The sequence below is a fragment of the Rissa tridactyla genome, chromosome 6 (genome assembly GCF_028500815.1).
Source record: "Rissa tridactyla isolate bRisTri1 chromosome 6, bRisTri1.patW.cur.20221130, whole genome shotgun sequence".
In the NCBI taxonomy this organism is placed as follows: Eukaryota; Metazoa; Chordata; class Aves; order Charadriiformes; family Laridae; genus Rissa; species Rissa tridactyla.
Window position 1 is genome coordinate 54,596,498 of NC_071471.1, and position 18,000 is coordinate 54,614,497.

At 42.9% G+C, this 18,000-nt stretch overlaps 1 protein-coding gene across 3 annotated transcripts in view; it reads left to right on the forward strand.

Annotated features, from left to right (window-relative positions):
- The first annotated feature begins 9,470 nt into the window (after positions 1-9,470).
- Positions 9,471-18,000, forward strand: part of HECTD2 (HECT domain E3 ubiquitin protein ligase 2) — a 42,127-nt gene continuing 33,597 nt past the window's right edge. Inside the window, exons 1-2 of one of the 3 annotated variants that reach the window (XR_008467138.1) lie at positions 9,471-9,898; positions 15,172-15,301. Coding sequence is in view for 1 of the 3 variants with exons in the window: in XM_054206988.1 (XP_054062963.1) it covers positions 9,677-9,898; positions 15,172-15,301 (352 nt within the window). In the remaining 2 variants the exon portion in view is untranslated. The remainder of the gene's footprint in view (positions 9,899-15,171; positions 15,302-18,000) is intronic. The other 2 variants (XM_054206988.1, XR_008467139.1) reach the window with 2 other exon arrangements.

Consider the following 18,000-nt stretch of genomic DNA (forward strand, 5'->3'; position numbering starts at 1 on the left):
CAGGGTACTTAGAAATGAAAGAGCAGGGGGTGTACGTCACGTTGACATCAATCTGCCCTCTCCTGCAGCTGTTAGCAGGACATTCTGCAAGAAAGGTGCTGTGTTTTATAATCTCCTGGCTTTATTTGCTAGTCTACCAGAACTCAGGTTGATTAACTTCAGGATGTGGCAGAGGGCACTTCTTTGCCTGTGCAAAACAGAGCAAATGGTTTCACCTGTGGCTATATATTTGGGTTGGTTTATTCTACGAGGGGCAGTTTTCTACCATTTGAACAGTGTTGTAGATCGCTGAACATAAATGTTCTATCCTAGTATAACTTTTCTGAATTATGATGCTTTAGACTTTAATACATAAAATAAATATCATGGTGGATGTAGACCTGTTGTCTGCAGTAATCATTGCAGAGGAGGAGGTCGCAGTAATCCCTGGGAGGAGGTTCTTTCTTACCTAAATGGGAGCATTACAGACCTCCCACAGTGCTGAGGATTTTGTCTTCCCTTTCACTGTCATCGTTCTGGGCAACATGTTCGCTCCAGGTATCATCTCAACTTTTATTCTTTATGGTGACTCTGTAAGGAGAGTTCCTTTTCACCAAAAATGACTGTTACTTATGTCTGTTTCCAGGGCACACTGTCCTTGGATTATTACTCCAGCGTGATCACTTGTCTTCTTGTTCCTCGCTGTTCAGGACTGTAATGTCGGAGAATGGAGGAGGGAGGGAAGTGATACAGAAAGCTTTTGTATAGTTGAAAGAGCCAGAACATGAAAGCATCTGCAACCACTGCATAAATAAGCCATTTGACACCTTTAAAAGCTTTAACATACTTTATTTTTGGAATAAAACTAGCATCTGTGCTGACAGCTTACATGCCAAGTTTCGGCTTGATGCAAATTTGAAAAGTCCTGAATAAAAACTGCTAAAAATCAGGAGTGTATAAACACTACCTGATCCTAACTGACATTCGAAATAGACAGTAGTTGAGGTGCAGTATTTATATAGTACACGACTTCATACCCTGGAAAGATAGAAAGTAATCTCCTTCTTTAGAAGTGCTTTACCAAGTATACGATTGGGTCACCTGAAAGGTCATTATAAATAGAACTACTTGGCTGAATACAAATGACGTTATAACTTGGCACCAGTGTCTTGGGAAGGAGCCTGTACTCCTGCAGTGCTCTCCAGCAAATCAGACACCTCTATACTCAAATAACAGTAAATTCTGCAATATCAGCTGAAAATGTGGGAGACTGTGCTATAAGGACAGCCGCTTCCCTTGTTCCCCCGCTGCCAGCTCAGCCCCTTGGAGGAGCAGGGCCATCCTCGCCTGGCTTCCCCTCAGCACCCCTGCTCGCTCTTGTCCAGGCTTTGTGGCATGGGGAGGACCTATACACATCTCCTTATTGCTCTTCTGTCGGACAGAGGGGCCACAGGAAGCTCTACAGACCTCTCCTCTGCCCCTTTTCTTTTTCCAGAGAAGTCAGGTGGAGTGGTGCGTGGTAGAAGACCAGGATAAGCCTCTTTCCTCACTCAGATGGAAAAGTAAAGTGATGCCCTGCTCACACTACCAGCGCTGGCCAACAAAGCCAGGAGCTGAAGCTGGTCTCAAGAAAAACACTTCCAGATTTATTTTCAGTAGATGGAGTTTTCAGTTTGAAGACCTGTAATAATTTATACAGAGATCTGGTACAGCTGTTAGTTTTAATATCTCTTATTTATATATGAAAAGCACTGTGTAACTACAGGATTCTCTACTGCCTTACTATGTGTCTCAGGGGCTCCGGTGAGTGGGACCCTACTAGAGATTATGTAGAGGTGAAGATCTCTGTGAAAAGTGTTGGAATATTTATTTTTTAAGGAGAATAAGTGCAGGAAAAGGAAAAAGGGGAAACATTTCTTAAAAGAGAATTATTCAGGAGGAAGTCAGATATATCAACCCTATTATCTAGACCAATGCTTTGCTTTTATAAAGTTTCTACCACTAGAGTCAAACTCTGTGGTGGGTGTTTTTATACAGCGATTCTGTGCGGGGCAAGGGCAGAAAATGTGATTATTAATCACTTGGTGAACATATCCTCTAAAGATGACACAAGCAAAACAGCATTATTTGTACATTTATTAAGTAAATTCAGTCGCCATTACATTAGTTGTGTTTGCTTCACTCCTTCAGTTCCACCAAGGGAAGTTTTTTTGTTGGAAAAGGAGGCTTTATTGGAAGATACATTGTTTAGGAATGAACCACTTTGGGGTGAACATGAGTATTTCTGTCAAAGAAATATCCATGAAGCACACCTAGATCTTACATTTGTGCATTTTTTTTTAAAGTATGCTAGTTCTGAAGGCTGCTGTCTTCCCCCACAGCTGCTGTGAAACCTCAGGTGTGCTCCTCAGAGGTATGGTGAACATACCAGTATGTATGTGGGATGGGTCTGTGCTGACACTACAGCATAGTTTGGGGTCTTCTAGGGAGTTTTTTTCTCCCTTCTGTGGTTTTGGTCTGTGGCTGCCATAGCACAGCACGGTGATCCTTATCTCTGCTCCCTCTCACAGCTACTCCAGGCAAGCTGTTGAAAGGCAGCCAGTGGGTCTATAGCAGTGTCCAAGGGGAAATTTGCAACTGATAGCAATGCAGGAAATTAAAAAAAAAAATCTTGTGAAAGTGGCAGTGTTGGATTTGGAACTGCGGGTGTTTATGGGAGGCAGGGCAGAAAGCCCTGGCACACATTTGGAAATGACCGACTTTCTCAAGTGTTACCCTGAGCAGGGAAGAAGGGAAAATAAAGCAGCCCTGGAAGAGGGAAGGCTGAGCCTGGGAAAGTCAGGAACCTGCCTGTTTGACACAGCACCCAACAGCTACCACTCAGCCGGGTGCTGAGCTGGGGCATGTCGGGGCCCACACTACAGATGTGCAGGTGGATCCCATGCCTGGCTCCAGCCGCAGGTGAGGAATGGGATTTGGGGAGAATTGTCCTCAGGGCTTCCTCTCCTGCAGGAACAGCCGCGGCAGCACCCTGCCGAAGGAGAGGCTTCTCCTCCACTTTGGGCTCCCACGGGCTTGTAGCAACAGATTAAAAGCAGAGTTGGTTTCATTTACAGACCAGCCTGAAAAGCGTGGCAGAAAAGGAGCAAATGCATTGACAAGAACAGCACCGTTTAGTGGGAGGGGGCAGTGTCTACCCCAGCCCTCTGATTTTAGTTACCATTGCAAGTCTGCCAGAGGCCTTTCCTCCTTGCGAGATTCAAGACCTCTGTAAGTTGTTCAGACATCTCTCCTAGTTACAAAAGTTTGCCATCTTCTTTTCAAGAAATAAGAAACACAATGAGAATTAGCTAACCAAGGCATCGGAAGGAGCAAGCACTGTACCCATCCCATTTAGACATTACAAAGGGAATATCACATACTGCATTAAAGATGTGAAATTCTCAACAGTCTTCAAGTGCCCAGCTCTTAAGCCTGCCAAACCTAACATAGGAGATAAAGTTGATCCTATCAGTTTGCAGGATATTCCTGTGAATTATTGCCTATGTGACCTGATCCCACATTTATTATTTTATTCGGAATTTCTACGATGTCCAGCACATCTGTGCACTAATAAATAACCTCCAAACGCCAGGAACCAGGAGTGCAGCCGGCTGGGATGCTGTTCGCTCCCTCCCAGCTGGAAAGGCCGTGGTGCCGGCGCTGGAGGGAGCTGCAGCCCTGGTTACCGCTGCCTCTGCCACCCCTTCGGCTCAGGCCTCTCGGGCAAAGAGGATGCGCACATGGAAATGGTGCAAATCTTACCTCTCCCTGCCACTTCGGTTCAAGAATGTTCTCTTTTTAAAGGAATAAGGCTAGTTTGTTAACGTGTAAGTAAGCAAAGATTTGCACAGCCATGCTAAACGGAAATCTTAATTCTAACAGTGTTTTACAATTTTATAGGTCATACGATGACAAAGGTACACAAGCAACTTTCTGAACTAAACATTACACACTGCCTCTTCATTTGAATGTTCTTTAGCATGGCAAACTTGTTTCTTATTTCCTGTTTGAATAGAAAATGGGTAAAATCCCATGTCTAGTATCTGCCTCTATCTCATTTTAAAATAACTTCCAGGTCAGACATGATAAAAAATATCTCCTGTTCTCAGCTCTTTTCCCTTGCTATACCTTGGGGAAGATCATGCTACTGTTATATCTTGTAAGACTTTAAGTGAAGTTAACTGAAGTTTGAAGACTGAATAACCAACACCAACTTTCTGGAGAGACAAAATGGAAACCTTAGTAAAAGTTGTGTGGTCACTAAGTTCATTCTCGTCACCTGCTGAATTTGTCTCCTACTGTCTCTCTTCTAGTGTTTGCATACACTGTGTTATCTCAGATAACCTCACTCTGGACATTACTAAAATAGTCACAGTGTATCTAAAATAGAGGCTAGTGATATCTTTCAACCCAAAGGTCCTGTTCCATGGCAAGAGGTAATACAATATTCAGCTTATTCAGGCAGACAAAAAAGAGTTAATCACTAACCTAAAAAATCGGCTGTTGCCTAGGCACCAGTGTCCACAAACCCTTTACAGTTCACTGGTACAGATGTTGTATTGCACCAGTCAGTGATGACAAGGAACTCAAAATGCAAATGTAATGGTGCAGATAAGACAGAACTACTGATTACCTCTTCCTTCTCTGTACTAGGAATGCCCAAGCAGGATGCATCCCATCTGATGATATACCTTCAATCAAGAGTTTACCATTTGCCAAAGGGAAAGACATAATTGAGTACCTGCCAAGACAAAACAACAGCTGGGTAACTTGGATGCAAGTGCCTCAGATGAATTATCTGAGTTCTTTGCACCACTTTTCTAAATGTTTATAAAGTCTTTAAAAAATGGGGCTTGGAGGAGAACCAAAGGATAAGGGAGAGCTATAGATTAGTTTATCTAATGTTGGTCATAGGGGAAATAATGTGAACTTAGCTCAGGAGAGTTCAAGTGCACCTTGCACACATGCTCCTGGAAAAGAGGGAGCTTTTCTCTCTCGCAGATGAAGGCATATGATCCAGGGACAGAAAGATAGAATAAAACAAGCTCAAGTTTGACATAATTTCTTATTCCCAGCAAGAATAATAAACGTAACTGGACAGTTTGTCAGCAATGGCAGACGGATTCACAATTGTTTGGATTCTTTGGGACAAAATTCCCCAAATTTATACCTTAGTCCAACTTCAAGGGAAAAGGATGGCTGCCAATAGGGGAGGCTGGACGAAACTGGGGTCATCCCTTACAAGCGCTGAGGCTGTGCAGTCTCAGACATGACTCGTGAGCAGGCATGGACTTGCACTTTCCCTAATGGGTGGTGTGGCACAGGAGGGTAGAGCTGGCCGGGGAGTCCAGAAGTCATGCAGGCTCTGATTTTGATGATTCACATGGCATGTGTGGTGAGCTCTCCAACTGAGTCGGCAGAGAAACAGGTGGATTTCTGTGGCATCTTGCCTGAGTTCTGCTGAAAGGTCACTGAAAAAGATGCTTCTTTGTAAAACATTTCCATTTCAATGAATCAGGTCTTTCTGTTGAAACCGAAATGTTTTGCCGAAAACCTGTTGTGTTGGAAAGCTCCCAACCATTTATCTCTCTCCTACTCCCATAGAGAGGAAATGGGTTGTCTCCAGCCTTTGCTTCCCCTTTCGATGTTTCAGCCATCCTGTGCCTCCCCTTGTGCCCACTCAGGGGCCAACTCACAAAGCACACATCTGTTAAATGGTCCAAATATTTTGTACTGGGAAGTGCATGAGATCTTCAAACAGTATGAAGAGAAAGAAACTACTAGTCAATAAAAGAGAGAGACAGAGTACAGCTGAGCGATGACAGTGTGTCACCAACTGAACACAAAATTCAGCCTACTTTTTCTAAAGGACACAGGTCACTTCAATTCCTGAAATGCCAGTTTGCAGCAGGGATCTTTGATACTCTTTGATTGCAAACACTAGTAAAGCATTTGAGGGACAGGGAAAAACTCATAATGGGCCAAAACCACTCCTAATGTTATGGAATTAAACCAGGGCTGGTTTTGGCTATGGCTGCATTTTGACTTCTGACTGCAGAGGAATATGAGAGGTACACTCAACTATTTGTCATGAAAATACTAGCCAGGGAATTTAGTGCTTTTTTTTTTTTTTTGCATTTGTGCATCACTCCCAAATGCCAGTTTCTGTGAGTGTATCTATTACTTGTAAGCATTTACTAATCATATGTGAACAAATGTTAGCATTTGGTTTGTTTCCATCTGTCATTCCCAGTGGTGGTCTGTGCCTGGCCATGCCATTGCACAGAGATGCGCCGTTGAATTTTTCCCCTTCCTGACAACTCCAACTCTTCGGATAGAAGAGATATAGCGGTGAACAATTTTAAAATAAGTTGGCAAGAAGGTCTTCTGGTTGAAAGGACCAACACCCTGCTAAGGCAGGACTGTTCTCCCGTAGTACAAGAAAATATGTTCAGGGTCACGTACTGCCTGTGTCCCCCCCATAGTCACTCAGGGGTGTTACTGCGGGGTACACATGTTTACCCGAGCCAGCAGCATGGCATGCCAGCGTGGGGTCCAGCACAGGCTGCAAACTCACACGGGAACCAGGGTGGATGTGTAGGCCCAGGCGGCATGTACTTGGCATGAGCAACAGTTTTTGATTGAACTTTACCTTTCCACCACTGCCCCGAAAGTACTGTGGCACCATGCAATTTAAGAGTTTTAAGCAGCTCAGAAGAGATTAAAAAAATCAAGGAAAGGGTCCTTGGAAGGATAAAGGAGGGAGTATAACAACAGTTGAGGGTGGAAAAGCAACCACCGAGGTAAGTAAAAGCATTACCAGCCTCAAAGAAGGAACTGGAAATATTATGAAAAGTGATGCAAACAAAAAGCCTGCAAACACTTTCAAAATAAAGGCATGGAGTGTGCATGGCCCTTTGTCAAGGCTCCCAGGCCATCTGGCCAAGAAATTTGTGAAGTCTTGTAAAATGGCAGTTGCATACCTCTGTTTGGTTTTGCAAAATTTTGCACATCGTATGTCACACAGTTCTTGTCTGTGAGAAGACAGACTGTCTTTATCCTGTATTCTGACTCCTCCATTGCCCGCTACCCTAGTTTATCGCTTTGGCAACAAATGATTGCAGGGTTTACACGTATTGTCTCGTTACATGTGGCACTGCTGCACCCAGCTAGCATCCATCCGTGCTAGCAAATGGAAAGCCAGTTTAAACATGCCTTTTCCAGCTGTGGTTACATCTTTGACTGCTTTGTGGATCTATGAATTACATTGAAATACTTTTAGTTACAAACCACAGGCACATACTGCTGCTGTTAGAAGTAGGAAAATGCATTTGCATCTGCTTCAGTATGTGGTCCTTTTCCTTTCTTATAAAATAGGAATCAATTTTTTAACAGTACTTTTGTGCCTATTTTCATAATTGTCATGGGTCAAAATACTTATCTGAGTTAGTTTAGTTCAACAGAACACTGCAGCTTCAAATAGCACAGGAGAGTATGGACAGTAAAAATTGATGTCTTTGATGTTGCATTAGCTTTTTGCGAAATAATCCTGGTAGAAGGCTGTTTCAGTGTTTTTGAAGCTATCGAAAATCAGGCCTTTATAGCTTAATGGAATTGGAAAAGGAAAAAAAAAAAGCATGAATTCATTTGTATACTTGCCTTCCTACATTTCTATTTCCCTTTGCTTCATCTCTCTCTGCAGGCTCAAGGGAGCAGATCCTTCCATGTTTCAAGTTGGCACAGCTCCACAAAACAGCTATGCCAATTGCTTCCAGCTGGGGACTGCCACTGGGTGTATAGTGGCTTGTACTGAAGTTGTTGCAATTACTGTCATTATGTTATTTCTTGGCACAGAAAGGAAAAAGATGAGTGAGTGTTTGGGGGGCTTTGTTTAAGTGCAGCGGGCTACCTATTCACGCAAACCACTGAGAGCAACTGGGAAGTAAGCACAGTGAGGAGTGAACTTTTTGGAAAACCAGCTCTCGTATTTAACTTGGTAAGGAGACAAAGCGATTTCTTAATGAAAAGTAATAAACTCCAGGTCTGCCAGTTCCTTCAAAAAGTGAAAGCATTTTTCTTAGATTGTGTTAGATTAACACTGCAGTACCTATTATGCCCTTGCTTTTATGCAGCTTATAGAGATCCTTACCACAGCTCCAACCTGCACGAGCTCTTCTGTAATGCCAATGCTGAGAACAGCTATCACATGGCTTACCTCCATCTGAAAAACAATTTTGAAGGTTTGTTTCAAGTGGCCTGTAACGCTATTCACACTCCTTTGATCCTGAAGCTGGGAGGGCAACTTTTCTCTAGACACAAAATTAGAGTGCTCTGAAAGCAACTTATTTCATCTGGCAGCTGACGGTTTGTAGGACTTAACCGTTACGTCGCTTAACGTGCACAAAGATGGCACCCCTGGCACGCGGAAGGGCTCCCATCCCTTTGCATGCCAAGACCAGCGGTAGGTCTGTACCCCACAGACGAACGCTGTATTACATCTAGGCTAGATGCTGTATTGCAACCAGTTCCACACAGCACATCTTCTGAGGATGAGTTTTTCATTATTTTATTACAGCAAAGCTCGAGCAAGCCTGGGCTGCCGCACAGCGGCCCTGACCGCGGGTGTTACCTCAGCCTTCCCGAGGCCTGTCCAGAGGGAGGGCAAAGACCTGCCACGCAGGGGCCCAGGCTCTGCTCTGGCTTTGCCGGTGAAGCAGAGACAGGCCTGAGCTTTTACACCTCATTTCTGCATTTTCCCGGTTAAGTTGACTTGAAGCCGTGAGGAGGGTCCTGTGAGGCGACAGGGCGGTGCCGCCAGCAGCGCAACCCCCGCCGGCGGTGCGACACGCAACACCAGCCGGCACCCACCCCGATGTCCCTTCACCGAACTTTTGTATTTATTACTCGTGTATTTACTCGTTGCCGTGCCCCGGCCCGGCAGGAGGCCGCTCGCGGGGGCACGACTTGACTAGCAGGCGGGAAGGCCCGCCCGGCGGCAGCATCGCCTCAGGGGGGCGCGGGAGGTGGATACTGCCGGGCGGCCCCTCCACCCCCGCCGCGGCGAGCGAAGCCCCCTCGGGGCCGCGGCCGCCCCACCGGGCAGCGCTCCCCCTCGCCGGCGCGGCTGCGCAGAGGGCAGGGGACAGCCCCGATTCCCGTACGCCCGGCACCGCCTCGGGCCGGCACCGCGGCTCTTCCTCCGCTACGGAGTTTCCGTAGCCGTGTCCTCCGCTGCCCCCGCGCGGCGCCCCCGGTCGCCAAGCACGTTTCCAAGAGCCGCCTATAAACAACATGGCGGCGGCAGCCCCTCTTACTGCCCGCCGTCTGTAGGTGGCGCGGTGGCTGAGGGGGCGCAAGGGCAGCGGGGTCCGGCGGCGCCGGCCGCCTCCGCTCCGCTGCCTCCCGCGCTCCCCCTCCTTCGCCGGGGCCGCGGCAGGGCCGCGCTCCGCCCCGCCGTGCGGGGGTGTCTGAGCGCCCGGCAGCACCCCGGCTGCTGCATTGCCGCGGCGGCCCGGCGCGGAGCGGAGCGGCGGCGGTGGGGCTGCCCGCGGGGTCTCCTCGGCGGGGCTCGGGGGCGGCGGGAGGGAGAAGACGAAGAAGAAGAGGGCGTGGGGGCTGCGGGGCTGCCGTGAGGAGAGAGGCCGGGAGCGGGGCCATGTCGCTGCAGAGCCCGCCGGCGGCCACGGCAGCCGCCGACCTCCCCCCCGGCCCCGGCGCGGGGCTCCCGCCGGGCGCGGAGCTGAACCAGGGCAGCGCGGCGGCCCCGTTAGCCCAGGAGGGCGGCGAGGATGAGGAAGAAGAGGAGGAAGATGGGGAGAACGAAAAGGAGCGAGAGAAGCTGCCGCCCATCCCGTCGGCGTCCAGCGCGGCTGCCGGGGTAGGTCTGCGGCCGCCGGCGGGGCCGGGAGACACCCCCCTCCCCTGCCCCGGCGGGCCCCCGGAGCGGTCCCGTCCCCGCCGTCCCCTCCCTGCTGTCCCCGCTCTCATTTGCTCCATGTGCCGCTCTGTTCGTGGCGGTGAGGGAACGTCATGTTCGTTTTCTTTGGTGCTCTTTTCCGCTGAGAGGCTTTCATTCAAGTTTCTTAAAAATAACAAGTGCATCTGTAAGCAGTGACATAATGAAGCTATAAATTCTCCGTCTACTTATAGTTCTTTAACATTTTACAACGGTCTGCTCTTTTGGGTTAGTCATGACTGAGGGTTTGCAGCATTGTGAATATTCGTTAAGGGTTTTCGGGGGTGGAGGGTTTCAGCTCTTAATACGCTTAATAGCAAGAGAGCTAGCCGAAAAATACTTCTGTATTTTTAACTTTTTCTTAAGTCTCTTCCGGTTTTTATATTGCGTTGAAGCAAAGATGATAAAACATTTTGGTAATTGACGAATGAGTTAACAAGGGTAAAAAAAGCCAAAACTGAGAGAAGGATATTTGCCTGAATAATTTCATTTCAGAAACCTCGTTGGAGATTTTTAATTTTACTGGAGTTATGATTTTCTTTCTGCTGACCATACAATATTATGAAACAAAATTTTCCTGGCATGAGCTGAATATCTTATTTAGCTCAATGTTAAAGCTTGCTGTAACTTACTTCAGTCCGACAACAGAAGAAAAATTTTACCAATCCTGTTGCACGTAGTACAGTTATGAGATTTTAGTTTAACAATTCTGATAAGTATCTGGTACGGTATATGTTATAATTTTACATAATTTGAGTTTAACAGATTAAGTGTCTAATGTTTATGACTGTCATGAAATAATTGTAATTTTAAACAAAGTAATCGTAGGCAAACTGCAAACTCCTTTGAGCAGTTCTGCCAATTTTGTGTTTTGCCTACAACATTGCAACCTTCTGAAAGACTTTCAGCTTTGGAAATCTGTCTCAATGTGGAAGAATCTGTTTGTTCTTGTGATTCAAATACAGATTTTGTGGGAGAAGTCTGTAATGGACAAGTGCCCAGGAGTTATTTGTACCTTTGAAAATCTCCGCTTCAGGCTTTGAATGGCAAATGGCAGTCCCTTACAATAAAGATATGAGTGCTGGTCTAAAATGTGTCAGGCTCGGCTCAGCTGATGAAAATGTGTGCAAATGGGCAGCCATGTAGAATTCCCACTGCCTTAAAGAATGAGAATTTGTTTGTAGCTGGACATCCTTCATGTACCTCTGAGCTGTTGCCCACAGGCATAAGTTAGTCTAAGTTGACCTGCTGCAGAGGAGCTCAGATCCGGCTAGGTGTGATTGCTTGTCAAATGCCCATGGGATTTTGAATTTACAAAGAGCTCCATATGGGTGTTAATAGTATTTTACAGAGAGGGAGTTTTGTGAGCGGATGTAATGGATCTTTCCATAGCCCTGGATTTCTTTGCTTGTAACTGAATGCAGTTTTTGATCTGAATAGGGAAGGCAGGTATGCTTTTGCAAGTTTTGAGTTGCTGTAAAGAAGTTATTGGACTGTTGGTCTGCTAAGCCCTACTTGTGACCAACCTACGTGTCTAATTCCAGGTCTTTGTGAAGTACGCTGTGAGATTCATCATATATAGCATGATTTTAATACAAGTCCTTGTATTAAAAGTTGTGATTGAACATCAAAAAATGACTGTTAATTAATCAAATTCTCTCAACCACTTTTAAAGAGAGAAATATGTTCTCAGCTTCCTCCTCATTAAACTGGGGAAAAGTTTTTAATGTGATATAACGACAAAAGGAAAATTATTGTCTTTTTTAAAAATATCTTTGCTTATTCATGCGGATTTTTCCCATTAAAGTTCCCTTCCTTTAAAAATACATGCCTGACATAAATACAGTGATATTCCAGTTGACTTTAATTTTCCTGTTCCTCTGCCTATTATTTCTAAAGTTATATCCATCATACAATGACTATGGTGATATAGATACTATACGTTGTCTCTCTATAAAGTGAGCCTCAGATATCTTTGTCTCAGACCATCTCCCCAGATTTTATGTAATTGACTTTTTCTTCAATGCACTAAAGACGTACCATAGATTTGTGCAACTGATGTGGCATGACTAGAGCTTCCTCGAAGGCAACACGAAGGTGCGACATGTCTTTTAAAGAGTTTCCATTCCCTGCTATAGCAGTGGAAAGGGTCAGAATTTTAGTAAGTCAATAGATAACCATGGTATCCTTTTTCTCCTAAGAGCACGTGCATGAAAGATGTCTCATCTGGAGTTGAAGACGGCTGCAAGTTAGTATAAAGGGATTATGTGACTATTACTATTGTCCTTCATATCATGGCTTTTCCTAGCCAAGGGCCATGTGGGATTGTGGAAGAATGGTTACTTCTTTTTTTTGGCTTTTACTTCTAAGGAAAGTTGTGGAGATTAAATTAGTCTATGCATAAATTAATGTGATCATGCAAGGAGTTCAGACTTTTTCTTATGTGCCAAATGGTGATTAGAAATATTGCATAAGGGGTGATGGCTTGGAGGTCAGTATTCAGATTCTGAAAGGAAATTTACGGGAAGTTAACTAACTTGCCCCCTAATAAGAGGAACAAGTAGAGGCTTCTGTAAAGCAAAACCAGTCCTATGTTACACCTTTCAAGATATGAATAGAAGGGAAAATCCTACATCTTGAGTAGGCTGTTGCATTGACAGCTGCCTTTAGGTAATCTGAGTGTCCTCCATGTCTTTTTGCAAAGGGAAGAAAACCTTTTACTCCTCACTGGCCTTTGCTTGCCATGCACATACGGGTCTTGAGTGAGTTATGTTAGGACCAGAGAGTACTATTTTCAAGAAACTCTTCTAGATGATCTTTTTGCCTCTTCCCAGAAAGCTCTCCGTATGTGCTCTTTGCAAACAGTTTGACTTATTTTCACCATTTCATTTAACTTCAATAGTGAGAACCATACATTTATAAAGTATAATGCTAGTACCTCACCAGCTTTATGGAGGGCTTAATGCTTTGGAAAACTTCCACTAAGAAGCCAGCAGAGTTGTGAGTTATTAATATGCTCTTAAAAACAGGAGTAAAGATTCCTTTGATCCATTTACTCCCTCTAAGCACACTCATTCTTTATGTGGAGGTTCGGTTTTCTGATGGCAGTATGTGTAGAGCCTTAGGCTCTAGAGGCTCACTGACCTCCTACAAAATTTTCTAAGTATCACATGGTGCTGTACACTTGTCCTAGATTACTCTCCCGGGAGATGTCGGAGATGCTCATTAACGAGCATGTAGTTTCCCAGTATTCTACCAGGGCTTTCCAGTAAAGCCTTTGCCCATGCATTTGCTTAATATTGTTGGAACTGCACGTGGAGCAGCATGAATGGAGTTAAATAGCACGTGCAATTTTTGTTCTTTCTGATCACTGGTGAGGGAGGTGACATTAAGAATGTGTTTAAACAACTGTTCAACTATGCTATTTCAGTGGCATGGCTGGAGTAATGCTTAGAAAGATGAGTCTGTCAAAAAGGCTGTCAGAATAGTCTGTTTCATAAAAGCTCCTCTTATCGATTATCTATGATATCTGTTCCCTATTAATCATAATTAGACTCATCCAAGCTCCAGAGGTTTTCTATCTAGAGCATACGTTTTGTGACACAGCAGATTAACCTCAGATCTGTATTTTTTTAAAAGTCCTTTTTCAGTCAATCGTGTCTTGCTGTGTTTGTTCAGGGTCTGTTTTTCTCCAGTCATGCGCCAGGTGATTTTTTTAAGAAGCATCTTAATGCTATTTCAATGGTTATAGAACAAAATAAAAAGTTAATATGAAAATTGTAGTGGTAATCACATTTTATTTTTGAATGTTTGTTGCATACAAGGAATGTGGAGCTAGAAATTGAAACTTGCTATTTTTAAAGCCAGAAGTCCTGCTGATTGTTCAAATTTATAATTTGCTGAGTTATAAGCCATGGAAAAATGTGCCACAGTTATTTAAAATTCCTGGCAGTGTACCAGCTTGCGTACGCTGCAGCGTGGCAGGTTTACGGGCTGTGTCATTATCCTCCTGGTGGTATTTCAGGATGTTGTGGTGGAAGTGAAGTGCTTTCCTCAGAACTCTGACTGCATGTCTTAGTGCCAATTTACTGGGAAAGTAAAGGGAAAGGGAAATGTATGGGTTTAAAAAAATGAGAAGATATTATGTTAATTATTCTAGAATTTCTATTCTCGTTTGGGGAATAACAGTTTTGATTTGCATGAAAATATTATCTCTAACTGAGAGCACAGATACCAGATCTCAAGGAAATGAATCTTTAGGTTAATGTGAGGCAGAAAATCCTGATGTGCAGGGAAAATGTGTATGTTTTCTTTGAGTTGTTCTGCCTTTGCCTCATACCAACTGGTAACTTGGAGCAGAGACTGAAATGAAAATCTCCATCATGTGATTTCTGTCGTCTTGGGCAAGCCCTTTAAAGCACTTATGCTTTGGAACTTCTCCAGAGTTATCTAACAGCACTCAGTGTCTATCCTGGTGTAATTGGTGTAATCATTTGGAAGTCTGTTGTGTTACTTCACTTCTGTTTATTGTTAAAATGCTCAACGCTTCTTAGCAAAGGTTTGTTCAGACTGCTTGATGGCAGCATGTAGAGGTACTCAAGCAGGTTTTCTTAGCACTGTGTTAACGATTATTTGTTGGCTAGCCTTTCTTCAGCAGCAGCTGATGCTGGTGGTTTTGAATCATTAGGGGTTTTTACCCAGGTAGCCAGTATTTAAATTTTATTAGCAGATTAGGTCACATAGAATTTTTACCCTGCATTTCAAGTCTTGGGAAATTTATCTAACTACTATTAGGGTTATCTGGAAAAAGGAATATGTGACACTTTCCTCAGTTTAAACTGAGCTGGATGTAGTGATGAATATAAAAGTAGTTAGAAATTAGGATACAGAAAGTGAGAATATTGTTGAAAGCATTCTAATTGTATTGTGTTTTCCTCGCAATAATCCAAGGATAACTTCATATCCTGTAAATTAATAATTGCATTTTTGCATGTAATGTGAAGGAATGTTATGGTATCTCTCCTGATTGAATTTGAAACAAACTTGCAGAAGCATTATTTATGTCTTAAGTAGGTATTACCACTCTGATTTAAAGATAAAAGATATTTAAGTATTCTGTGTAATACCTCATCAGTAAGATTACTCTTGCAGTAATGTATTAGCCCTTTATTAGCATGCTGTCATCTTAATTACAGGGGTTGGAGAGAGGAGCCAAAAATCAGTTTTCCACTTTCAGCAATTTCATCACAACTATCAACCAAAAGAAAGAAGGCATCGGAAACAGAAATTCGCCTACGCAACTTGTTATACCCAACATCAAAAATGGTAAGAGAATAATAAAAGCCTTATGTTACTTAGTTACCAATTTAAGAAGGTGCTCAGTGTTCTGCCAATATTTGTATTGTGGTAGTGCCAGAAAATCTAGAAATCTAGATTTCACTAAATTATGCTGTGCTGTACATTGTACAGGCAGCAATATATAAGATAGTCCATCCTCTGTAGAGGTTATGTCATAGAAACAAGTAGGATAAGAAAAACAAATAGACCTGGAGGATGAAATAACCATCTGAAGTTTATAAAGAAAGTTTCAGATTCAGTAGTCCATCTGCAAATACTGTTTGTCTAACTGCAGTCAGATGGCAGTTTCTCTAGAAATTGCATCAGAACTTTGCGGAGAAGATATTTCTATCTCTATCTGAAGGATGGCAGGGATGAGGCAAGCATAGTGCTTTTAGAGGGAGAGAGTTGCTGTTTTCCAGTGAAGATGAAGGCTGGTGATGACACAAAACAAAATTCACGGGCAAAGATTGGTAAGTTCTGAAGAACTTTAAAGGTGAGAAGGAAGGTGGTTGTGGTACAATGAGGTAACAATAATTGATGAAAAGAAAGTAAATGGAGCTGTGTATTCAGTATGGCAGGCTAGAATCATGAAGTCTGATGAGATGACATTGTGGTTAGACCTGAAATTTTTATTAGATTTTTTCAGCTAGGATACGGAATTTCAGTAATTTAGGACTTTTGATAAAAGGCTGTACAAACATTTGTCAGGTTTGTACTCTTATCTCTGAGCAGGTCCCCCTCAGCCTTATTTTTCTGTGGTTCTCCAAGTCTTTATAGCACTCAATGAACTTGAGGCTAGAAAGAAAGGGAGGGCATTGACTAGTGAGAGTTTGAAACAAAACCATGGATGGGTATTGTCAGTTTCAAAGTTGTGCAGTAAAAGGTGACTTGTACCTTGCAGGATTGGATCCTTACTAAAATAATCTTTGTATCCTTGCTAGCTATACTGCAAAAGTTAAAAGTCAATACAAGACTTTTTTTTTTTTTAAAGTAACTTTTGTTATAAAGTAAGGAGGTGCTTTCTACTTAAAAAAAAAAAACACCACAATCACTGAAACACAAAAGGCAATTATGTGTAAATGATGGCTCAGAAAGGATTTTGTACTTTGCTCAAGTCATTTTGTGCTACACAAAGGAGACAAAGGTGGCTGGAGATGGCCAGTGAGGAATTCCCCCACTGCTGTGTAACTTAGCAGTGTTAAGGTAGAAGTAGTGTTCTTGAGGGCAGCATTTGGGGTACGGCAAAAGGAAGATGCTGCAAAGCAGGTCAGAGCTCTGCTGATTCTTACAAAGTGCTGTAAGGTCAAGCTAACAAAGCTGGAAGAACAACCTTCAAGTAGCCATTGCTCTCGCCTATATATTTTTAAAGGAAAGACTTTGTATGTGAATTGCCTGTAAACAATTGCAATATTGTTGGTATCTGAAAATCCTGAAAAGGTGAAATATTTTGGCTTTCTCAGCTAAGGTTATTTTCCTCAGAAGCTAAAAGTGACTTCTTGTCAATATTAACTACTCAGCTGCTAGCCTTTTTAACAGAAACATGCATACAGTTGATTCGTAGACTCCAAGCTACCATCTTTCATTATTTAAGCCTTAATTGTTACCTGTCCACCTTTTGTCTGAATAGTTGCTTAATACAATCTTACGTTATGAAATGAAAGCTTGTTGCTTAATAAAATTTAGGACAAAGTAAAATTAAATCTAGTATAGGGCCAAGAAATGTGAAAAATACAGTATCCTTCTGCAGAATTCATTTCAGTAAACAGAAGAAATATGCCTTCCACCTCCCCCCCCCCCCCCCCCTTTTTTTTATTTTTGGTAAACTCTTAACACATCTCTCTTGAAGTGCCCTCAGTTCTTGCTGCACTTGATACTGTTCTGGTTGTAATACTGCCTCTCAAGTACTTAATTGTTAATTTTCACCACACCAATGCATGGCAATATTTATTATAGTCAAGAACATATTCTTGAAATTGAGCTCAACATGTAAAATTGAGCAGAAATTTTGGTAATTTCAGGATCAGGGTAACCTGCCTATATAAAACCAGATTATTTTTACTGACGGTCCAAGGTGCACTCAAAATTTTTTGATGAGATATGTGTATTCTATGGAAAAAAAAACTTATTGGTTAAAAATGCTTCTTTTGCTATTCTGGAATTCAGTAATGATGCTTGGTTGGTTTTTTTCAGTTTATCTATACATGTGCTATATCTCTGAATATGTGTACGTATGTGCGTATACTAGTAATACTTTAGGTGTGAGTTCAAAGAGTGTTAATTTTTTTGAAAAACAAAAGTCTGGAAAAAGTAGTGGTGGTAAATACAGCATGAAAGCTAGGGTGATGTTTGTTTGCTATGTAGCTACCGCAGAGATTGAATTTGTATAACAAGTCTTCTAATGCGACGGTGATCTAGTATGAAATCTATGTATGAACTAGATTGTTCTAGTTCTTATATAATCTTACAAATACAAGTAAGATTTGTTTGCTTTACCTACTTTGAAAATTTTCACCTGCCATTAGCTGTGTTGGTCACTGTGAAAATAACTGCTGTTCTGAAGTCATTCATCTTAAATTTCCTTGTACTAGTCAATTCTGCTTTGTATCAATGAGATTTTCTTCCTCGAAGTTTTTGATTATTCCCTAAGCAGTCACGCTTTGCTGAGTCTTTTTACTTGATGTAAC